This window comes from Rhincodon typus, chromosome 5, assembly GCF_021869965.1.
Source record: "Rhincodon typus isolate 14 chromosome 5, sRhiTyp1.1, whole genome shotgun sequence".
In the NCBI taxonomy this organism is placed as follows: Eukaryota; Metazoa; Chordata; class Chondrichthyes; order Orectolobiformes; family Rhincodontidae; genus Rhincodon; species Rhincodon typus.
This window is the reverse complement of record NC_063336.1, coordinates 4,353,393-4,378,842: the sequence shown is the minus strand read 5'-3', so window position 1 is coordinate 4,378,842 and position 25,450 is coordinate 4,353,393. Positions and strand designations below refer to the sequence as shown.

General features: G+C 43.3%; 1 protein-coding gene across 1 annotated transcript in view; it reads right to left on the bottom strand.

The window, feature by feature from the left end:
- The window catches only part of LOC109930964 (dynein axonemal heavy chain 8-like), a 2,199,840-nt gene that overhangs the window by 872,896 nt on the left and 1,301,494 nt on the right, over positions 1–25,450 (bottom strand). The window contains 2 exon segments of the mRNA XM_048596622.1: positions 9,316–9,408; positions 9,828–9,941. Coding sequence (XP_048452579.1) covers positions 9,316–9,408; positions 9,828–9,941 — 207 coding nt within the window.

The following is a 25,450-nucleotide window of genomic DNA, read 5'->3' as shown; positions in this document are numbered from 1 at the left end:
GCTCCCAGGATGAGGCATTCCACTCCCGTACATCTCAGATGCCCTCGTTTTTCAAGGACCGCAATTTCCCCCCCTCAGTGGTCGAGAACGCCCTCCACCGTGTCTCCCGCATTTCCCGCAACTCATCCCTCACACCCCATCCCTGCAATAACAACCAAAAAAGCATCCCCCTCGTCCTCACGTACCACCCCACCAACCTCCGGATCCAACGCATCATCCTCCGACACTTCCGCCATCTGCAATCCGACCCCACCACCAAAGACATTTTTCCCTCCCCACCCTTATCTGCTTTCCGGAAGGACCACTCTCTCCGTGACTTCCTTGTCCGCTCCACACTCCCCTCCAGCCCCACCACACCTGGCACTTTTCCCTGCAACTGCAGGAAGTGCTACATCTGCCCCCACACCTCCTCCCTCACCCCCATCCCAGGACCCAAGAAGACTTTCCACATCAAGCAGATGTTCACCTGCACATCTGCCAATGTGGTATACTGCATCCGCTGTACCCGGTGTGGCTTCCTCTACATCGGGGAAACCAAGTGGAGGCTTGGGGACCGCTTTGCAGAACACCTACACTCGGTTCGCAATAAACAACTGCACCTCCCAGTCGCGAACCATTTCAACTCCGCCTCCCATTCCTCAGACGACATGTCCATCCTGGGCCTCCAGCAGTGCCACAATGATGCCACCCGAAGGTTGCAGGAACAGCAACTCATGTTCCACTTGGGAACCCTGCAGCCCAATGGTATCAATGTGGATTTCACAAGCTTCAAAATCTCCCCTCCCCCTACCGCATCCCAAAACCAGCCCAGCTCGTCCCCGCCTCCCTAACCTGTTCTTCCTCCCACCTATCCTCTCCTCCCACCTCAAGCGGCATCCCCATCTCCTACCTACTAACCTCATCCCGCCCCCTTGACCTGTCCGTCCTTCCTGGACTGACCTATCTCCTCCCTACCTACACTCACCTTTACTGGCTCCATCCCCGCCTCTTTGACCTGTCTGTTTCCTCTCCACCTAACTTCTCCTCTATCCATCTTCTATCCGCCTCCCCCTCTCTCCCTATTTATTTCAGAACCGCCTTCCCCTCCCCCATTTCTGATGAAGGGTCTCGGCCCGAAATGTCAGCCTTCCTGCTCCAATGATGCTGCTTGGCCTGCTGTGTTCATCCAGCTCTACACCCTGTTATCTCTGGTTTGTGGGGATTGGGATAATGACAAGGGAGGGCTCAAGCCCTAGAGTTAGCATATAGTTCACTATTACACACCACCCACTGTTAGCCATTAACAGTCCCTATTAACAGCTATTCACCCTCCTAGCTAAATCGTTATCCGCTCCTTTGTCTGTCCACCTGCTTTTCTCTCAATTTGAGTTCTATCTCCACCTATCATTTACTCTTACACCCTTCCCCCACCCTATCTTCCCCATATAAACCACCATTTTCCTAGCTGTCATCAGTTCTGAGGAAGGGTCACTTGACCTGAAATGTTAACTTTGATTTGTCTCCACGGATGGTGCCAGACCTGCTCAGCTTTTCCAGCAATTTCTGTTTTTGTCTCTGAACCTTGTCTGGACTGCCTCCAATGCCGGTATAACTTCCCTGAGATAAGGGGCCCACAACTGTTCACAGTCGTTCAGCTATGGTCTGACTAGTACCATGTGTGGGTTCAGCAAAACCTATACTCCATTCTCTTTGAAATAAAGGCAAACACTCCATTTGTCTTTCCTATTACCTTTTGCACTTGGATGCTAGATTTTTGTGATTCATGATCGAAGACTCCCAAATGCCTCTATTCTATATCTTTCTGCAGTTTTTCTCCATTTAAATAATATTCAGCTTCTCTATTCATCCTGCAATGCTGCATTACCTCAGATTTTCCCATATTAAATTCCATCTGCCAGGTTTCTGCATACAGTTATTCTGGCTATATCCATCTGTAGATTGTTTGGGGCAGCAGAGTTGCTCAGTGGTTAGCGCCACTGCCTCACAGTGCCAGAGACCCAGGTTTGATTCCATCCTTGGTCGAATGTCTGTGTGGAGTTTGCACATTCTCCCCGTATCTGTGTGGGTTTCCTCCCGGTGCTCGGGTATTCTCCCACAGTCCAAAGTTGCGCAAGTTAGGTGGTTTGGCTATTCTAAATTGCCCATAATATTCAGAGATGTGTAGGCTAACTGGACTCGCCATGGGAAAAGCAAGGTTACAAGGATGGGGGGAATAGAAGGGATAGGTGACTGGTGTGACCAGTGCAGACTCATAGAATCATTGAGTCATACAGCATGGAAATAGATGCTTCGGTCCAAATCATCCATGCCAACCAATTCTGCCAAACTAAACTAGTCCCATTTACCTGAATTTGGCCCATATTCCGCTAAATCTTTCCTATTCATGTACCTATCCAAATGTCTTAAATGTTGAAAGTGTACCAGCATCTACCACTTCCTCTGATAGTTCATTCCACACATTAACCATCTTCTGTGTGAAAAAGTTGCCCTTCAGGACCTTGTTAAATCTTTCACCTCAAACATTTAAAATATGTCCCACGGTTTTGAACTCCTCCACCCTCGGAAAAATAATTTTGCTATTTAACTTATCTATGCCCTTCATGATTTTATAAACCTCAATAAGTTCACCCCTCAACCTCCTATGCTTCAGTGAAAAATGTCCCAGCCTACTCAGCATCTCCTTATAATTCAAACCCTGCAGTCCTGTCAATATCCTTGTAGAACATAGAACATAGAACAGTACAGCACAGTACAGGCCCTTTGGCCCACGATGTTGTGCCGAGCTTTTACCCTAAACCTAAGGTCTATCTAACCTCCACCCCTACCTTATACTATCATCCATATGCCTATCTAACAGCCGCTTAAAAGCCCCTAATGAGGCTGACTCTACTACCCTCTCCGACAATGCATTCCATGCCCCTACCACTCTCTGAGTAAAAAACCTACCTCTAACATCTCCCATAGAACATAGAACATAAAACATGTAAATGTTTTCTGAACCCGTTCCAATTTAATAGTATCCTTCCAATAGCAGGGAGACCAGAACAGTACACAGTACTCCAAAAGTGGCCTCACCAATGGTCTTGTACAGCCTCAACATGATGTGCCAACTCCTATACTCAATGAAAACCGAAAGAACTGCGCATGTTGTAAATCAGGAACAAAAACGAAGTTGCTGGAAAAGTTCAGCAGGTCTGGCAGCATCTGTGAAGGAAAAAACAGAGTTAACGTTTCGAGTCCGGTGACCCTTTGAGGACGGGTCACCAGACCCGAAACGTTAACTCTATTTTTTCCTTCACAGATGCTGCCAGACCTGCTGAGCTTTTCCAGCAACTTTGTTTTTGTTCCTATGCTCAATGGTCTCAGCAATGAAGGCAAAGTGCTAAATGCCCTCTTAACCACCCTGTCTACATGTGACGCAAATTTCAAAGAACTATCAACCTGAACCCCTTGTCACCACTCCCCAGGACCCCATTGGATAGAGAACTGGCTGGGCAACAGGAGACAGAGAGTTATAGTGGAAGGGAGTTTCTCAAAATGGAGGACTGTGACCAGTGGTGTTCCACAGGGATCATGTTGGGACCACTGTTGTTTGTGATATACATAAATGACCTGGAGGAAGGTATAGATGGTCTGATTAGCAAGTTTGCAGATGACACTAAGATTGATGGAGTAGCAGATAGTGAAGGGGACTGTCAGAGAATGCAGCAGAATATAGATAGATTGGAGAGTTGGGCGGAGAAATGGCAGATGGCGTTCAACCCAGGCAAATGCACGGTGATGCATTTTGGGAGATCCAATTCAAGAGCGAACTATGTGGTAAATGGAAAAGCCCTGTGGAAAATTAATGCACAGGTCCATGTTCAGGTCCATTGTACCCTGAAGGTGGCAACGCAGGTCGATAGAGTGGTTAAGAAGGCATACTGCATGCTTTCATTCATCGGACGGGGTATTGAGTCCAAGAGTTGGCAGGTCATGTTGCAGTTGTATAGGACTTTTGTTCGACCACATTTGGAGTACTGTGTATAGTTCTGGTCGCCACATTACCAAAAGGATGTGGATGCTTTGGAGAGGGTGCAGAGGAGATTCACCAGGATGTTGCCTGGTATGGAGGGGGCTAGCTACGAAGAGAGGTTGAGTAGATTAGGATTATTTACATTAGAAAGATGGAGGTTGAGGGGGGACCTGATTGAGGTCTACAAAATCATGAGAGGTATAGACAGGGTGGATAGCAAGAAGCTTTTTCCCAGAGTGGGGGACTCAATTACTAGGGGTCATGATTTCAAGTTTAAAGGAGATATGCGTGGAAAGTTCTTTACGCAGAGAGTGGTGGGTGCCTGGAACACGTTGCCAGCGGAGGTGGTAGAGGCGGGCACGATAGCATCATTTAAGATGTATCTCGACAGATACATGAATGGGCAGGGAGCAGAGGGATTCAGATCCATGGAAAGTAGGTGACAGGTTTAGATAGAGGATCTGGATCGGCGCAGGCTTGGAGGGCCGAAGGGCCTGTTTCTGTGCCATAATTTTCTTTGTTCTTTGACCCTACCATTAACTGTATAAGTCCTGCTCTTGTTCATTTTATCAAAATGCAATACCTCCCACTCATCCAAATTAAACTTCATCTGCCACTCCTCAGCCCATTGACTTAATCGATCCGGATCCCTTTGTAATCCTAGATAACCTTCTTCTCTGTCCAGTATACCACCAATTTTGGTATCACCCACAAATTTACTAAACATGCTTCCTAAATTCTCATCCAAATCATTTATATAAATGACAAACGACCGTGGACCCAGCAGTGATCTCTGTTGGAACACAGGCCTTCAGTCCGAAAAACAACCCTTTACCACCACTCTCTGTCCTCTACCATCAAGTCATGTCTATATCCAATTGGTGGGCTCTCCCTGGAAGCCATGTGATCTAACTTTACTCAGTAACCAAAAAGATTGATGATGGCAGAGTGGTGGATATTGTTTACCTGACTTTAGAAAAACCTTTGACAAGGTTCGACATGGTACATTAATTAGTAAACTTAGATCACATGAGGATCACAGGAGGGGATGCTCCCTGAAGATCACACAATGTTCAGCACTATTCACAACTCCTCAAATACTAAGGCAGTCCATGTCCAAATGCAGCAATACATGAACAATATCCAGGCTTGGGCTGTAAAAGGACAAATAACATCTGCACCACACCAACGTCAGGCCATGACCATCTCCAATAAGAGACAATCCGTCCTCTCTCAACATTCAATAGCATTACCATCACTGAATCCTACACTAACATCCTGGGAGTTACTTCACCAGAAATTCAACTGGTGCAGCCATATAAATACATTAAGTACAAGAACAGGTCACAGGCTAGGAATTCTGCAGCGAGTTACTAACACCCTGACTCCCCAAAGCCTCGCCATATTTGTGGAGCACATGTCAGGAATATGATGAAATACTCCTTATTTGCCTGGATGAGAACAGTTCCAACAACACTCAAGAAGCTTGACACCATCCAGGATAAAACAGCCTGCTGGACTTCATCACATCCACAAACATCCGATCTTTTCATCACCGACGTTCAGTAGTAGCAGTGTGTACCATCTACAACCTGCACTGCAGATATTCAGCAAAGCTCCTTTGACAGCATCTTTTAAACCCATGACCACTTCCATTTGGAAGGACAAGGGCAGCAGATACATGGGAAAACCACAATCTGCAAGTTTCCCTCCAAAACATTCACCATCCTGACTTGGAAATATATTGTCGTTCCTTCAGTGTCACTGCGTCAACATCCAGAAATTCCTTGCCTAACTTCATTTTGGGTCTACCTACAACATGCGGACCACAGTGGTTTAAGAAGGCAGCTCACCACCACCTTCTCAAGGGCAATTAGGGATGGGTAGTAAAATCTAGTCCAGCCAGCAATGCCGACATCTCATGAGCAGGTGAAAAAAACATCAGAGGGTTTCAAATTTGGAATTCTGTACTGAGGAGGGTAAAGGAAGGCATTTATTGAATAGTTTAAATTTATGATTGGCAGATTTGTAAAGAGCAACAACATAAAAGGAAATGGGATTACTGGGGTAAAAGGTACTGAAGTGGATAATCAGTCAGGGTTGTACTGAAAGGCGGAGCAGCCTTCATGGGCTGAATAGCCTAAACATCTATCTTCCTATGTTTCTATGTAGCACTGTGTGGGAGCATGAGATTGGGCAAAAGCAATTAGCTGGACATGCATTAAGGGAGTCTTTTTTGGGGAACAATTTTTATTGTGGGGTCCTTTACATCAAAATTTCACCAATGAAATGTTGTGTTGGTGTTCAGTAGAAGAATATTAAAAAAAAGGAAAAAAGTGTCAAGGAAAAGTGATCTGGGGACACTTTAAAGTGATCTAGAGTCTGATAAGCCATTCACATACGGTGAATCCATAGATATGGTGCCTCAGTTGTCTTTCCTCCTCCAACCAATGCGCCAATGAAAGACCTGGAAGGGCAGAATCCCCTGGAAAGTGATATTGTTCTACAACCATGAATTTGAAAACTAGTTAAATACAACAAAGTTTCTATGTGTGTTCCAGACAACGGAACCAATACTTTAAAATAGTGTTGAGGTTGGTTGCCTCGCCGAGCTGGTTTGTTGTTCCGCAGACATTTCGTTACCGTGCTTGGTAACATCCTCAGTGCAGCGTCTGATGAAGCGTCGGTGTGTTTTCCCGCCTGGTTTTTAAACTCTGGGGTCCATTGCGATGGATTGCCTCACTTCCGGGTTTCCTCCATAGTGGAATGTATATGAGATCGAGTTCAATGTGTTTATTAATAGCATGCTTCGTGGAGTGCCATGCTTCCAGGAATTCTCATGCTTGTCTCTGCCTAGCATGTCCCAGGATCTTGGTGTTGTCCCAGTCGAAGTCATGGTTCTCCTTGTCCATGTGGATTGAGATGAGTGAGTATTGGTCGTGTCTTTTTGTAGCCAGTTGGTGTTCATGTACTCTTGTTGTTAGTTTCCTTCCTGTTTGTCCGATGTAGTGTTTCTCGCAGTCTCTGCAGGGGATCTTGCAGATGACATTGGTCCTGTCCATGGCGGGGAGTGGGTCTTTAGTTCGGGTGAGCACTTGTCGTAGGGTTGATGTGGGCTTGTGTGCCATTCTGATGCTCAGCGGTCGTAGGAGTCTCGTGGTGAGTTCTGACGTGTTCCTGATTTAAGGTAGTGTGATGAGTGTATCGGGGCGTGTAGAATCTTTCTGATGCTGTTCCTGTAGGCATCTCCTGACCCAGTTCTTTGGATATCCATTATCCTTGAACACTTGGAAGAGGTATTCCTCCTCCTCTTGGCGTAGTTCCATGTTGCTGCAGTGTGTTGTTGTTTGTTCTCCTCCTCCTCTCTGGTGAATTTTATTCCATTGAGGGTGTTGTTTATGAGTTTGTGTGTCTCTTCTAATTTGATCCATTTAATGATGACAAAGGTATCGTCTACGTGGCGTATTCATAGTTTAGGTTGGATTTGCGAAAGGGCGGTCCTTTCCAGTCTTCGCATCACTGCTTCTGCCATGAGTCCGGAGATAGGCGATCCCATGGGTGTCCCATTGATTTGCTCGTATGTTTGGCCATTGAAGGTGAAGTGGGTGGTCAGGCATAGGTCCAGTAATTTAAGCATGTTGTCCTTGGAGATGGTTTCACTGGGGTCGTGTTCTTGTTCAAGTAGTGTTGTCATTGTTTCCCTTCCAGTGGTATGTCTATTGATGTGAATAGGGCGGTGACATCAAACGATATCATGGTCTCTTTGTCCTCTATCTTTATGTCTTTGAAGGAGTTGAGGAATTCTTGGGCTGAGTGGATGGAGTGGGGTGATTTGTTTACGAGGTGCTTGAGTCTTCTTTGTAGTTCTCTGGCTAATCTGTCCGATGGAGTGCCTGGTGGGGAGACTGTGGGTCTGAGGGGGACTTCTGGCTTGTGCACTTTAGGGAGGCCGTAGGATCGGGGTGTGTTGGTTCCTTTGGGTTTCATTCTTAGGAAGTCTGTTTTGTTGATCTGTCCTGTTTGTTTAAGTCTTTGTAGCGTGTATAGAGAGGAGGAGAAAAACAAACAACTCCCGTTCCTGGACGTCATGGTAGAGCACAAGACAAATGGGGAACTGCAAACGAAAGTACACTGAAAAGCCACACACACAGACCATGTATTGAACTTCAATGGTAACCATCCCCACACATACAAACGAAGCTGCGTGCGAACACTATTTAAAAGGGCAACAACACACTGCAGCAACATGGAACTACGCCAAGAGGAGGAGGAATACCTCTTCCAAGTGTTCAAGGATAATGGATATCCAAAGAACTGGGTCAGGAGATGCCTACAGGAACAGCATCAGAAAGATTCTACACGCCCTGACACACTCATCACATTACCCTACATCAGGAACACGTCAGAACTCACCACGAGACTCCTACGACCGCTGAGCATCAGAGTGGCACACAAGCCCACATCAACCCTACGACAAGTGCTCACCCGAACTAAAGACCCACTCCCCGCCATGGACAGGACCAATGTCATCTACAAGATCCCCTGCAGAGACTGCGAGAAACACTACATCGGACAAACAGGAAGGAAACTAACAACAAGAGTACATGAACACCAACTGGCTACAAAAAGACACGACCAATACTCACTCATCTCAATCCACATGGACAAGGAGAACCACGACTTCGACTGGGACAACACCAAGATCCTGGGACAGGCTAGGCAGAGACAAGCACGAGAATTCGTGGAAGCATGGCATTCCACGAAGCATGTTATTAATAAACACATTGAACTCGACCCCATATACATTCCACTATGGAGGAAACCCGGAAGTGAGGCAATCCATCGCAACAGACCCCAGAGTTTTAAAAACAGGCGGGAAAACACACCGACGCTTCATCAGACGCTGCACTGAGGATGTTACCAAGCACGGTAACAAAACGTCTGCGGAACAACAAACCAGCTCGGCGAGCCAAACAACTTCAATGCCCACAACCCGAGCTACAGATCTACTCCAAAGCCTTAGACTTTAAAATAGTGTTAATGTGTTCCAGAACATTCCTGGTTGTTATATGGCTTTAGTTGCACTAATGTCAGGAAATGAAATGGGGGAGGAACAAACAAACTAAAGTCTCTGGGAAATAAAAATGAGCAAAGACCTGGACGCAGATAAATTCATGGTCTGGATGGACCTCATCTCGGGTCTTAAGAGAAAAAGTTAGTGAGATAGTTGATGCATTGTTAAAAATATTCATTGCTATGTTTCCATGACTGAACACTTCAATTCCTGCTTGTGTTCTCACTTTGCTTTCACCAGCACATTTCAGGAAGTCCAGAATACCCATAGCCCTGATGTCAAAGTCAGAAGTCTCTGTTAAAGCCACATTAATTAACACCTGGAGAAGTGAGATGCAGAAGATGATGGATTTGATCCGGCTTCCAAACTGCTTTAGATTTCACAGATTTTAATCACTATCTGCTCTCAAATCATGTATTCCTTCATGTTAAAATTCCTTTCCTAAATGCAGTTCACAAGTGCATAGACACTCACGATTAAAAAAAAAACAACAGCAGATACACTAGCTTAATTTAGGAAACACTCCAAGGTGGTCCTACCTGTTCAAACATCATATACCTAATATGTCTGAGATGTAGTTGCAGCCTCGCCTAAATCATGAAATTTACTTGCAAATATCTTCGTGCAATTAGCATCACACTTTAAAAAATTAGATGCCCCATAAAACAGATACTCAGAAATCCACTCTTTACGACCTGAAATCTTGGCAGGCAATGCTAATTTTGCAAAAATACTTACTGGATCAGAATTGTAAAGTGGCTCACAGACTTTCTCCAATGCTTGCAGAAACTTCACATTGTCCTTTGCCCCATTAGCTGCATCAGTGATTTCAGAATCCAGCTTTCGCCACATCTGTAAAATGAACAAATAAATACTCACCAGCTTTTCAAATCAAATAGTCTCTTGTTGAATATAATGCTGCAATTGCTAAACAATTTGTACAGTTCTGAAGAAGGGTCACCGGACCTATAAGACCAGGCCCATCAAGCCTGATCTGTATTCAATAGGATCACGGCTGATCAGACATTCCTCACATCCACATTTCTACCCTATCCCCATAACCCTTGATTCCCCTAATGATCAAGAATCTATCTGCCTCAGCGTTAAATATATATGAGGATTGTGCCCTCTCAGCTCTCTGTGGTAAGGAGTTCCAAAAACTCTCAACCCTCTGAGAGAAGAAATTCCTCATCTGAGTATAAAATTGATACACCTTTATTCTGAGACTATGCCTTCTCTCATAAGACTCTCCGATGACAGGAAACATTCCGTTGAACCCCTTAATAATCTTATGTTTCAATGAGATCACGTCTCATTCTTCTACACTCTAGTTAATAGAGTCCCAACCTGACCCGAAATGCTCACTCAGTTTTCTCTCCACAAATGCTGCCAGAGACCTGCTGAGATTCTCCAGCAATTTCTGCTTTAGTTGTGGCAGGGAGGCTGACTTGGTTTGGCTTACTATTCGTGTACTAATACAATCCTGCCTGCAAATAACTACACAAACAATAATTTAAGTTATTCAGGAAATAGCTGTTTGGTAGAACAGAACATGAGTAGTGATGATAAAAGTTACATTTAGTTGAAGCTTTGCATCGTGTACTCATCAGGTCAACTTGCAATTCAGGGGGAAAACCAATATCTATATGACGTAAAATGAGAGTGTCGTTGGCTTAGCAAATAAATGTTGATTGTAGAGGTATTGCCATGGAAATTGCGTCTATTACTGCTGATTGACAGTAAATAGCCAGGCTTTGTTTAAGTTTTTAAAATAGGCAGGTAGACTCTGATTTGTTAGGCAATGTAATCAGAGCTGACTTGCAAACTAATTAGCATTTGTTTCTCCTGAAGGAAGAATTATCATGATGATTTGAAATTTTGCGTGCTTGCGTTTATCCTGGCGAGTGCAAGATGAAAAACTTCTCTCGTTTCAGCAAAATGACACATAACGTAGAGAATTTGTGAAGGAATTCAATTAAAGATGTACAGCATTAATCAAGGTTCTAAAAGTATAAGAGACATATCCCTATAAAATCTCGAAAAAGTTCATAAAGGGTTACATTTTTAAGAAGAGAACAAAACAGTTTGCAAATGTATAGCTATTTATCCTGCACAAATTAATCTCTTTTTATAGCAATGAGGAATTACTGGTAAAGAATGCATACACCCAAGATTCTTGTGAATATCCTGATGAGTGAAAATGAAAAACCTTGTCAAAATGTATTTTAGTTCAGCATTGCAGGCAGTCCCTGTGTTGCCAACAGGTTCCATTCTGCAGTCTGTTCGTAAGTTGATTTATACGTAAGTATACAATGCAGGAAAATATAAAGCAGCTATTCATAAGGAGATTAGAGACAAAAAACGCTGTAGATGCTGGAATCCAAGGTAGACAAAAGGAGGCTGGGAGAACACAGCAAGCAAAGCAACATCTGGAGGAACAGAGAAGTAAATGTTTTGGGTATGACTCTTCTTCAGGACTGAGTGTGGGGATGGGGAGAGCTACAAATAAAGAAGGGGAAAGAGAGGGGTTTGTTGAATGGTGGTCATATGTGGACACTGATAATAGGTATGACCTGGTCGGTCAATGGCAAGAAGGGTCAGTAGGTGGAATGGAAGGGAGGAAGTGGGGCTGGAAAAGGAGCCAGGGGAAGGATGGGAAGGTTATTTGAAATTAGAGAACTCAATGTTGAGTCCTCCGGGCTGTAGGGTGCCCAGGTGGAAGATAAGGTGTTGTTCCTCAAATTTGCATTCTGAGTCGTTGCAACACTGGAAGAGGCCGAGGATGGACATGTTGGAGGGGAAGTTGGTGGGGGGTGGGGTTGAAATGGGTGGTGACCGGGAGGTTATGCTCGGCGAAACGGTCTCCTAGTCTACATTTGGTCTCACCAGTGTAGAGAAGACCACATCGGGAGCACCGGATGCAACAGACTAGGTTGGAGGAGAGGCAGGTGAAGCTCTCTCTCACCTGGAAGGACTGTTTAAGGCCCTGGATGGAGGTGAGGCAAGTGGTGTGTGGGCAGGTGTTGCACCTTTTAAATTTCATAAGGAAATGTTTATATGTCAGGTCTTTAAAATTATACTCCTGTATAAGATCACGTTTGTAAGTACAAGCGTCTGTAGGTCAGATGTTTGTAAATCAGGGACGTCTTATACTCAAATAATACTTGTTCAATGTAAATTTGATCGTATAATGAAGATATTCATCACAGAATCCTTTTTCATTAATCAAATGTATATTTTACACTTTCACAGGATGTGAGCATCCCCACTGGTCTGGCCAGCATTTGTGATCCATCTGTAATTCCTCTTGTGAAGTTCTTGGTGAACTGCATTCTTCCATTGAGGTGGTCCAGGATGAGCTGGAATGACCCTTACAGCCTGCTACTCATTGATCCCTCCACTGAGGGATCTCAACTATATTAAACTAACACAGTCTAGCCCAAGTAGCATCCTTGTTAAAAATGCAGCCAGGTCCAGTAGCAACTGTGAAGAGAAAGCAGAGTAAACATTTTGAGTCCAGTGACCCTTTTTCAGATCCTGGTAAAACTCCTCTGCACCCTCTCCAGTGTAGTCATATCCACCTATAATATGGATTCCAGAACTGTACACAACACTCTAGTTGTGACATAACCAACACTTTATGCAGTTCCAGCATAACTTCCTTGATCTAAAACTGCCTGTTAATAAAAAGGAAGTATCCCATAAGCCTTCCTAACCACTTCTAACCTATGCCGCTAACTTAAGGTCCCTCTGATCCTTGGAGCTTCTGAGGGTCTTTTGTTTATTCACTCATGGGATGTGGCATAACTGGTTGGGCCAGCATTTATTGCCCGTCTCTCATTACTCTTTAGAAGGTGGTAGTGAACTGCCTTCTCGAACGCTGCAGTCCATGTGCTGTTAGGAAGGGAATTCCAGGATTTTGACCCAGTGACAGTGAAGGAATATTGATATGTTTTCAAGTCAGAGATAAGTCAGAAATAATATGTAGGGAGTTTGGAGATGAGTTACTCACTGCCTTTGACCTGACTTGTAGCCACTGTATTTATATAGCAAGTACGATTCAGTTTGTAGAAGCACAGAATCCCTACAATGCGGAGAGGCCATTCAGCCCAGTGAATCACACCAACCCTCAAAGAGCATTCCATGTAGTCCCAGCCACCTACTCTACCCTCATAACCTCACATCTACCATGGCTAATCCACCTAGCCTACGCATCCCTGGACACCACGGATAATTTAGCATGGCCAATCCACCTAATCTGCACATCGTTAGAAACCGAATAATCCGACAAAAACCCATGCAGACATGGGAGAACGAAACTCCTCAACAGACAGTCACCCCAAGCTAGACTCGAATCCTGGTCCTGGCACTGTGACGCAGGAGTGCTAACCACTGAGCCACTGTGCCACCACCCCATTCTGGTAAATGATACCCCCCGGGATGTTGATGGTTGGGATTCAGTCTTGGTGATGCCATTGAATATCAAGAGTTAGATCGTCAATGGAGATGGACATTGATTGGCATTTATGTGGCACAAAACTACTTTTCAACCAATGCCTCAATATTGTCCAGGTCCAAAAATAGAAATTGCTGGAAAAGCCCAGCAGGTCTGGCAATCAAAAGGGTCTAAGGAAGGGTTACTCAACTTGAAATTTTAGCTCTGATTTCTACAGGTCTGGCAGCATCTGTGGACAGAAATCAGATTTAACATCTTGGGTTGAATGACCCTTCCTTAGACCCTTTTGAGTGTCAGACCTGCTGAGCTTTTCCAGCAATTTATATTTTTGGACCTGATTTACAGCATCACAGTTCTTTTGGGGTTTAATATTGTTCAGGTCTTGTTTTGCATTTGAACATTGAATACTTCAATGTCTGAGGAGTTGCAAATGGTGCTGAATAAGTTTTCCCAATTCTGTCCTTTTGATAAATGGAAGGTCATTGATGAAGCAGCTGAAGATGATTGGGCCTAGGACACTACCTACCTGAGGGACTCCTACAGAAATGTGCTAGACCCAAGATGACTGGCCTCCAATAATCACAACCATCTCCCTATATGCCAAATATAAAACTTTAGTTAGGCCACATTTGATTTGATTTGATTTGATTTATTGTCACGTGTACCTAAATATAGTGAAAAGCTCTGTTTATGATCAGTACAGACAGATCACAGTAAGCAAGGGCTTGCAGATCATAGTGTGACAAAAAAAAATTAGACAGAGACATACAGGTTACATCATACAGGACGTGCACTACGCAAGATCAACATAAGGAAGATCAGCATTATTTGAACTTAGAGAGTCTAATAACACCTGTGGAGTTCTGGCTGCCACACTGTAAGAAGGATGTGGAGGCTTTGGACAGGATGCAAAAGGGTTTACAAGGATGTTGCTTGAATTGGAATGCATGGTAAAATAAGGCAAAGTCAGCCTGGTTTCATCAATGGGACATCTTGCCTGACAAATCTGTTAGAATTCTTTGAGCAGGTAATGAGCAGGTTACACCAAGGAGAGCCAATGAATGTTATCTACGTGGACTTCCAGAAGGCCTTTGATAAGGTGCCACATAGGAGGCTGCTGAGCAAGATAAGGGTCCATGGTGTTAGAGGCAAGGTACTAGCATGCATAGTAGATTGGCTGTCTGGCAGAAAGCAGAGAGTGTGGATAAAAGAAGTCTTTTGCTGGGCCAAATTCCTGGAATTCCCTCGCTAACGGCATGAAGGTCAATCCACAGCATGTGGACTGTAGCGGTTCAAGAAAACAGATTATCACCATCTTCTCAAGGGCAATTAGGAACAGGCAACAAATGCTGGTCAGCCAACAGCGCTCATATCCATGAATAAAATTTTATTATATTGGCCCTAACATTCCCTTATTTCTGTTTCACAGTTAATCTCTTCTTCCAAAAGAATACATGTTTTTAAAATCACAAACCAATCAACACACCACTTTCGTGTAATGGGACTGATTTGATTTGTTTTCCCAATCAGCAGTCCCATAAAGGTAGATAAATCCCTGCGGCCCGATCAGGTGTTTCCCAAAACTTTGTGGGAAGTTAGGGAAGAGATTGTTGGGCACCTTGATGAGATATTTGTATTATCGATAGCCACAGATGAGGTGCCAGAAGACTGGAGGTTGGCTAACGTGATGCCATTATTTAAGAAAGGCTGTAAGGAAAAGCCAGGGAGCTGTGAATTGGTGAGCGTTACATCAGTTGATAAGTTGTTGAAGGGGATTCTGAGGGATAGGATTTGCATTCATTTGGAAAGGCAAGGACTGATTTGGCATATTCAACATGGCTTTGTGCATAGGATAGCATGTCTCACTAACTTGATTGAAAGTTTTGAAGAGGTAACAAGATTGATAAAGGCACAGCAGTAGATGTTGTCTATAGGCAAGGCCTTCAACAAAGTTCTGCATGATAGACTGGTTAGTAAGATTAGATCAGATGGGATCCAGGGGAAGCTACCCAATTGGATACAAAATTGGCTTGATGGTAGGAGACAGAGGGCAGTGGTGGAGGAATGTTTTTCAGACTGGAGGCCTGGAGTGGTGAGCCACAATGATCAGCACTGGGTCCACTGCTTTTTGTCATTTACATAAATGATTTGGAATTGAATATCGGAGGTATGGTTAGTAAGTTTGCAAATGACTCCTAAATAGGTGGTGCAGTGGAAAATGAAGAAGATTATTTCAGAGTACAGCATGATGTTGATCAAATGGAGCGATGGGCTGAGGAGTGGCAGATGGAGTTTAATTTAGATAAATGTGAGGTGTTGCATTTTGGTAAGATAAAACAGGGCAGGACTTATACAATAAATGGTACGGCCCTGGGGAATATTGCCAAAAAAAGAGACCTAGGGTGCAGGTGCATACTTCCGTGAACATTGCATCACAGGCAGACAGAATGGTGAAGAAGGTGTTCGGCATGTTTGCCTTCATTGGTCATAACATTGAATATATGAGCTGAGATGACATGTTGTGGCTGTACAGTGAATTGTTGAGGCCACTTTTGGAATACTGCATACAATCTGGTTGCTCTTCTACACAGAGGATGTTGCTGAACTTAAGACAGTTCAGAATGATTTACAAGGATGTTGCTGGAACTCGAGGGTTTGAGCTATAGGGTGAGGCTGAATAGGCTGGGGTTTTTTTCCCTGGAACGTCAGAGCCTGAGGGGTGACCTTCTAAAGATTTATAAAATCATGAGAGACATGGATAAGATGAATACCCAAGGTCTTTTTTTCTAGTGTACGGGAGTCCAAAACTAGAGGACATAGTGAAAGATTTAAAAAGGACCCGAGGGGTAACTTTTTCACACAGAGAGTGATGCACCTCTGGAACAAGTTGCCAAAGGAAGTGGTGGAGGCAAGTACAATTACAACATTTAAAAGGCATCTGGACGGGTGCATGAATAGGAAGGATTTGGAGGGAAATGGGCCAAATGCTGGCAAATGGGACTAGGCCAGATTGGGATGTCTGGTTTCATTTCTTTGAGTTTAGGAGCTGGGACATTTTGTTGAGGTTATACAGGTCATTGGTGAGGATTCCTCTGGAGTGCTGTGTCCAGTTCTGGTCGCCCAGTTATAGGAAGGATATTATCAAACTGGAGAGGGTTCAAAAGAGATTTACCAGGATGTTGCTGGGTATGGAAGATTTGAGTTATGAGAAAAGGCTGGATAGGCTGGGACTTCTTTCACTGGAGCGTAGGAGGTTGCAGGTGACCTGATTGAAGTTTATAAAATAATGACAGGTATAGATAGAGTTGATGTTAGTTGTCTTTTCTCTCTAAAATGGGGAATTTCAAGACTAGGGGACACATTTTTAAGGTGAGAGGAGAGAGATTTAAAAAAGACATGTGGCGAATTTTTTACACAGAGGGTGGTTTGCATGCTGAATGAACTTCCTAAGGAAGTGGTGGATGCGGGTGCAAATACAACATTTAAAAAACATTTGAATGGATATATGAATAGGAAAGGTTTGGAGGGTTATGAACCAGGTGCAGGCAGGTGGGACTAATTTAGTTTGGGATTACATTTGGCATAGACTGGTTGGACCGAAGGGTCTGTTTCCATGCTGTATGACTCAATGACTCTATGGTTGGCGTGGTTAAGTTGGACCAAATGGTCTGTTTTTGTGCTCTGTGACTCTATCTGACTTGCAGACCCAGGTTAATGGAGAGCACAGAATAGGTTTGAATAATTAACCAGAATCACGATTTATTACAGGTAATTTAATTCGAGCTATAGATAAACACTTCAGTTAAATTGAGTAATCTCTACAACCCTTGTAAACTCCCCTTACATAAGCCGATAGACAAAAATAAACAGGAATTGAAAATACATGGGGAGGGGGAAAACTGGGAAAACAGTTTGTAGGAACAAATTACTGCAGATGCTGGAAACTTTACTGAAAACAACAAATGCTGGAGGTCACAGCAGGTCAGACAGCATCCATGGACAGAGTGCAAGCCAATGTTTCGAGTCTAGATGACTCTGCATCAGAGTTCTGTAGTCTTGGTTCACAAGATCTGTTTAGTTGGTTGTTGTTAATCTGAAGTTTTCACCTTGAACTCCCTTTTCCAAATGTTTCCACGGGTTTGCAAGAGGCATAGGGTAGCTGATTCAGATCAGCTGTAAAAGGTCTCTGGCTTATCTAATTCAAAGTCACAATTTGTAGCATGTACTGAAGGGAAGACAAGCTGGTTTTCTTCATGTTTAAAGTGATTTACTGCAAAAGACTGAGAGAGATTTTATGGCTGCTGTGGACCTGCTGGTTTCTCTTCTGGTCTGACTAGCTTCTCTCTATTTTGCTTAAAGCCCAAACTCTTCAATGAATGACAACCAAACACCTTATTGGTAGACAGAGGGCACCTGACACTGTTAATAGGTTCCCAGTTCAAAAGCAAATTGGCTTCACTTGGGAAAAACCCTCTGCCTCCAGTTTGTCCGCACTTTGCTAGAACTCACAGTTACACAAACATTGCTTAAAAGAGGCAGCAAATTCCTTATTTTGCAGCCACTATAAATACCTAGGTTTCAAACAGTTCTATCACCTTTCAGTCCACAGTTTTAAAAAGCATAAAAATAAAAAAGATAGTAGGAACTGCCAATGCTGGAGCCCGAGATAACAAGTTGTGGAGCTGGAGGAACACAGCAGGCCAGCAGCATCAGAGGAGCAGGAAAGCTGACGTTTCGGGTCTGGACCCTTTTTCAGAAAAAGGGTCTTTCAGAAGAAGGGCCCAGACCCGAAATGCCAGCTTTCCTGCTCTTCTGATGCTGCCTGGCCTGCTGTGTTCCTCCAGCTCCACACCTTGTTATCTAAAATAAAAAAGATGGTTTTTATAACATGCACATCTACATTTCCCAATATATCACAATTTAGAGAATACTTTACCTTTCTGCTTTTCACACCATTGTGTATAATTTCACATTTATCCAAATTATTATACATCTGCCATGCATTTGCCTAAAGAATCAGCTTGCCTAGATCGTCCTGAAACATCCTTGCATTCTCCTCATAACTCACAATCTCACCTCATTTGTGTCATCAGCAAACTTTGAAATGTTGCTCGGATCCTCCTAACTATCCATGTTATTTATTTTAGTGGAAATATTTCATTTTATTTCCTCATTCAATTCCTTTATATGTGTCATGAATAGCTGGGGCCCAAGCACAGATCCCTGCAGTACACCACTCGTCACTCACTATTTGCCACCCAGAAAAAAAAACATTTATTCCTATTCTTTGTTTCCTATCAATTTTCATTCCTTGACAGTATATCAGCCCTAATCCTTGTGCTTTAATTTTGCCCTATAGTCTGTTATTTGGGACCTTATCAAAAGCCTTCTTGAAGACCAAATACACCACATCACCTCATTTATTCTACCAGTTACATGCTCAAAACACCAGTAAATTAGTTAAGCATGATTTCCCTTCATAAACTTATGCTGAATTTGTCCAATCCTGTTCATGTCTTCCAAGTATGCTGTTATCGCATCTTTTATAATAGATTCTAGCATTTTCACTGATGTTGGACTAACTGGTCTGAAATATTCCTTTTTTAATTATTTTTAAAGAGTAGGAATATGCTGGCCACCCTCCAATCTGTAGGTACTGATCTAGAGCTCATAGAATTTTGGAGGATGATCAATTATAAATCCAATACACAGGTAGTTCTCCAATAACGCGATAGTTGTAATATTTGTGTGATCTCACGCTATAGAAAATCGCGTTATAGGGAAATCGCTATAGAAAATTGCTATATTGTACTGCAGAAAGTTTCCGTTGTCCAAACAGCGTCCACTATTCATCAATCACGTGACAGCAAATTTGCATTAACAAAACACACCTAATAGTATAATCACCTGTATCCAAGGCTGGTCCCTTAAGTAGGATGGGTTGAAGTTTTAACAAGCCCTTGGGATTTGTCAGCCCTTAACCTCATTAATTTCTCCTGAACCATTTATTTTTACTACTACTAATTTTCCTAAACTCCCTCTTTTCAACAGATTCTTGGTTCCTGACCACTTCTGGGAAATTATTTGCGGTGTCTTTTGTGAAGACAGAACCAAAAAGGTTTAATTATTCTGCCATGTCTTTGTTCCCATTATAATTTCTCCTATTTCTGACTGTCAGAGAGCAATATCTCCTGACTCCCCAAAGCCTATGCATCATCAACAAGATATAAGTCAGGAGCGTGATGCAATTATCCACATTACCATCCACAAGTTCCCCTCCAAGTCACTCGCCATTCTGACTTGAAATCATATCACTTGTCTGTTAGGGGGACATTTGGATATGACATTAGTTAACCTACAAATCCACATGAATTTCTAGCTGGGATTAGGATGAGATAGAGTTATAGTTAACTTCATAAGCAGTAATCATTTAAGATTCATTTTCCATTTATTCCTATTCAAGAAAACAGTCAGGTTAAAAATAAAACCACTTTAAGTTTGTAAACACGCTCAGATGCTGATGCAGCAGACAGTCTCTATGAAAATGCACCAGGCTGAGCCAGCATTAATCCTGAGGGCTTATTTGGAAACTGAATGTGAGAATTGTGTGGGTTGATTGCACAGTGACAAGCAGAGAATGTCTGGTGGAAAGAAAGAGGAAAAGATTATGACTTTGACTGGGGGGCCAAGACCCTCCATTGGGAGGTTCATAATGAAACAATAAGCAAAATTAGTTTAAAAAGTTGCAGAAGTATTGTTGGGGCCTACGTAACAACCTGCAGCACAGAAATATTGGTAGGTAGATCAATACAAGGACTGAGACCAGAAAGTAATAACAATAATTACTCATCGATATTTACAACTGGTTAGACAAATGATTGGAAGGATCCTGGGGAGGGGATGGCTGATGGTTACAGATTGTAGTGAATGCAAAGAGCAGAGAAGGGCAGAGCCACCTCATTTGATAAAACACAGCAACTGCCCTTATATATGGGGATATTAACCCAACGACCTCGAGGACAATACCTAGTAAAGCTAGTTGCTCCAGGAAATGGGGCACAACTAAAACAGAAGGAGGAGGAAATTATCATTATTCTAAAATTCAATTGTGCAGGTGAGTTAATATATCATGAAACTGCAAGTCAGTGGCTGCAGCTGACAGCAATGAGGATAAGGTACAAACAGCTGGCAAAGTGGGGAGAAGACATCCACCCCTGTATAATGAATTATACCTGCCCACTGCACTATCATGCCAGAAGGCAGTAAGCTACTCCATCGTCAATAAGGAGTCAACAAAAATTAGGATATTGTTCACAAAAATCTGTTCAAATCTCTGGAAATGGTGTGAACTGTATTTTTCAATTATAATTTGGAAAGAGGTTTTCTATGTTGTACAAGCTTAAGTTATTCTCGCAACGCAGCTCACTTCATTTTGGAAGACATCCAAATTGAACTTAGAATTTGGAATAAAAGTTATTTTGTCTGCATAGAAGTGCTATAGTTGGCTTGTTCTCCAAATATAGTTTAACTAGTTTAGTAAAGATCTAATTGAACTCTACTTTGAAAAATGTTTGAGGAAATATGGAAAACGGAAAGGTATGAAATGCTGCTTCTATTGTGAAGGGGATCTTGGAAAATGAATAACATTTTGAAATAATTGGAAACGATTTGGAAAATCTAAGAAAGGACTATGAAATTCAAAAGGCCAGATTGAAAACCAAATGTTCATAGAATAGAATCACTGCAGTGTAGAAGCAGGCTTCATTAAGGAGGGAGGTGACGGTCTAGCGATATTATCGCTGGACTGATAATCCAGAGACCCAGATAACATTCTGGGGGACCCAGGTTCAAATCCCGCCATGGCAGATGGTGGCATTTGAAATCAATAAAATATCTGGAATTAAGAATCTAATGATTGTTGGGAAAACCCATCTGGTTCACTAATGCCCTTTAGGGAAGGAAATGGCCATCCTTACCTTGTATTGCCTACATGTGACTCCAGGTATACAGCAAAGTGGTTGACCCTGAACTGCCCTTTGGGCAACAAATGCTGTCTAGCCAGTGAAGACGTCATCCCTTTAATGAATATAGGGGAAAAAAATTCAGCCCATCAAATCCACACCGACCTCTCTGAACAGCATCCCACCCCTATTCTATCCCTGCATTTCCCTGGACACTATGGGCAGTTCAGAATGGCCAATCCACATAACCCGTACATCTTTGGACTCCAGGAGGAAACCGGAGCACCCAGAAGAAACCCACTCACACACAAGGAGAATGTGCAAACTCCACACAGGCAGTTGCCCGATGGTCTGATCAAACCCAGTTCCCTGGCGCTGTGAGGCAGCAGTGCTAACCAGTGAGCCACTATGCTGCCCTGAATGATCAAAAGATTATGTTAGCTTTCTGAACAATGCAAAATTCCAACAGGAATTCAGTTGGTGACTTGGGTCCCACTTCCCTTCTCAGACCTGCAGAGAATTAACTCTTTCTGCTGGTAACCACCATTTACTCTCACCATACATTTCCATATTGTTAGATGGGTGGTTTTGGACACCCAATTTGGATTAAAGATTTTGCTTTTCTGAGACTGGCCTTGACCATTCAGGTCATCTGTTATCTTTGAAGATTTGCAAACAGAGGGCAAGAGAATGGTGATAAGCAACAGGAGTGAAAGGTTATCAGGTGGAGGGGGAGAACAAAAGAGCAAGAGAGAAGTGCGCCACAGGAATAGGCCCTTCGGCCATCCAAGCCTGTGCTGATCATCATGCCCTGACTAAACTAAAAAACAAACCTTCTGCCTTTATTCAGTCCATATCCCTCTATTCCCTCCCTATTCATGTACCTATCCAGATGCCTCTTAAATGTCGCCAATGTGCCTGCTTCCACTACCTCCTCTGGCAGCGCATTCCAGCCTCCTACCACTCTTTGTGTGAAAAAATTTCCTTGCACATCTCCCATAAACTTTTGCCCTCTCACCTTGAACCTGTGCCCCCTTGTAATTGAAACTTCAACCCTGGGAAAAAGCCTCTGACTATCCACCCTATCTATGCCTCTCATAACTTTATAGACCTCTATCAGGTCTCCTCTCAGCCGCTATCTTTCCAGTGAAAACAATCCTAGTCTTTTTAACCTTTCCTCATAGACAATGCCCTTGAGACCAGTCAACATCCTGGTGAACCTTATCTGCACTCTTTCCAAAGCTTCCACGTCCTTCTAGTAGTGTGGCAACAAAATATGAACACAACACTGCAAATACTCCCTAACGAGGGTTTTATACAGCTGCAACATGCTTTGCCAACTCTTGTACTCCATGTCCCGGCCAATGAAGGCAAGCCTGCCATATACCTTCTTAATCACTTTGCCCACATGTATTGCCTCTTTTAGGGAACTGTGGACCTGCACACCCAGATCTGTCTGAATGTTAATGTTCCTAAGGGTTCTGCCATTAACAATATAATTTGTACCTAAATTTGATCCTTCAAAATGCACCACCTCGCATTTGTCATTTCTGTGCCCAAGTCGCCAATTTATCTACATCTTGTTGTATCCTTTCACAATCGTTGGCACTATCAGCAACTCCACCAATCTTCATGTCATCTGCAAATATTCATCGGACGGGGTACTGAGTACAAGAGTTGGCAGGTCATGTTACAGTTATACAGGACTTTAGTTCGACCACATTTGGAATACTGCATACAGTTCTGGTCGCCACATTGCCAAAAGGATGTGGATGCTTTGTAGATGGTGCAGAGGAGGTTCACCAGGATGTTGCCTGGTATGGAGGGCGCCAGCTATGAAGAGAGATTGAGTAGATTAGGATTATTTACATTAGAAAGATGGAGGTTGAGGGGGTACCTGATTGAGGTCTACAAAATCATGAGAGGTACAGACAGGGTGGATGGCAAGAAGCTTTTTCCCAGAGTGGGGGACTCAATTACTAGGGGTCACGATTTCAAGGTGAGAGGGGAAAAGTTTAAGGGAGATATGTGTGGAAAGTTTTTTACGCAGAGGGTGGTGGGTGTCTGGAACGCGATGCCACCGGAGGTGGTAGAGGCGGGCATAATAGCGTCATTTAAGATGTATCTAGACAGATACATGAATGGGCAGGGAGCAGAGGGATACAGATCCTAGGAAAATAGGCAACAGGTTTAGATAGAGGATTTGGATCGGCGCAGGCTTGGAGGGCCAAAGGGCCTGTTCCTGTGCTGTAATTTTCTTTGTTCTTTGTTTTACTAATCAGACCACCCACATTTTCCTCTTCTGAGACAAAGTGGTTGAGAATGGGAAACTGGCTCCAATCTTTTGGGTCTCTGATCTTAATGCAATGTTGTATATTTTGGTGTAAAGAAAACAGATAGGCAAATTTGAATAGTGGTAATTATTTGGAAACTTGCATAGTCACACAAAAGGCTTTTTGGCCCATTGAGAGGAATCTGGATGTCCTTTGAATCATCCAAGATGGCAGTGGAGTAGGGCTCCTGAGCTAGAGCTCGTCTGCTCCGAAAGCCTTTCTTTCTTCTTTTCTCACTTTAATCTTTTTTTCTTTTTTAGTTTCTTTTTCTATCTATTTACCTTCTGGAGGGAGCTCGGTTATGGAGGCAGTGATGGCAGTGGCTGAGGGCTCAAAGTGGGGACTTTGGCAGTTACCCACAAGGAGGTTGGTGTTCTTGGGCAAAACTCTGGTGATTGGTGGCATTGTGGAAGCAGCTGGAGTCCCGGAGCAGTGTGAGAGCGGGACTCTGGCAGCCTATGGTGAGGTTGCTAATGAGCCCAGATGGTGGTAGGTGGCAAAAAGGCAGTGCGGTTATTTGGGAATTGAGAAAATGAGCCCAGTGCAGGAGAGAAAGGATGGTGGTCGGTGATGAGATGGCAGTGCAGCGATCAAGAAATCAAGCCCAGAGCGGGGAGAGATTGAGCTCTCATGGGAAGAGCCTAGCATGGAGAAACTGCAGGCCCATGGCTAAAGAAAGACTGTAATTTGGAAGTTTTAACTTTATTTCTTATTTCCTACTTTATGCTGAGAAAAACTGTAAATTTGAACTTGTCACTTATTTCTTTATTTTTCCAGTTTTCACCTAAGGATTTGTACGTAAGTATCTTGTACCTAAGATTGCACTGGGAATGGTGACATTGTAAACCTTTCATTGTACTCCTGTATCCCTGTACTTGAGTAAACGTAACAATAAAATCTAATTCTAATACTTTACACCAGTCAATGAAATTAGACAGGCAGGTACAGCAAGCAATGAGGAAGACAAATGGTATACTGACGTTCATTGAAACAAGATCTGAATTCAGAAGTAGGAATATCTTACTGCAAAAGAATGGCTTGATGTCACCATTGCAATGAAGCAGGCCGGGTAGTGTGGCCTGCAGTCAATTGTTGTTAAAAATAAAGTGTAATGTAGCGATTGTATCAATGACAGCCGGCTGGACCTCATAAGAATTTGAGTTCCCCAACTGGGACTGTTAATCTGTTAATCAGGGAGCCCTGGCTGACACAAAAAGTTGAGTGTCAGGGATATTGACACTTTGGTGCCTGACTCTGTATAAGGCCGTGCTATAGCCAAGGACCGTTCATTTGTAAAGAAAGGGTGACTTGGTGACAGGATACCGGCCTCTGTAGAGTTATTTCAGTGATGATAAGAATAAAGCATGATCCTACTCACTCCACAACAGTCATCTTTGTGTTGGGGTAAGCATTTTCTTACATTGTGCTTTTGTTTGAAAAGTTTGACTCATTCAACCCTGCTGTCAACGACTGGGCCCAGTATGTGGAAAGGATGTGTTATTTTTTTCAGGCAAACAAGATTGTGGCAAACGAAGAACAATGAGTAATTCTCCCGACAGCCTGTGGAGCTGCAGTTTTCTCTATCATTAGCAGCCTAACTTTTCTCTGAGC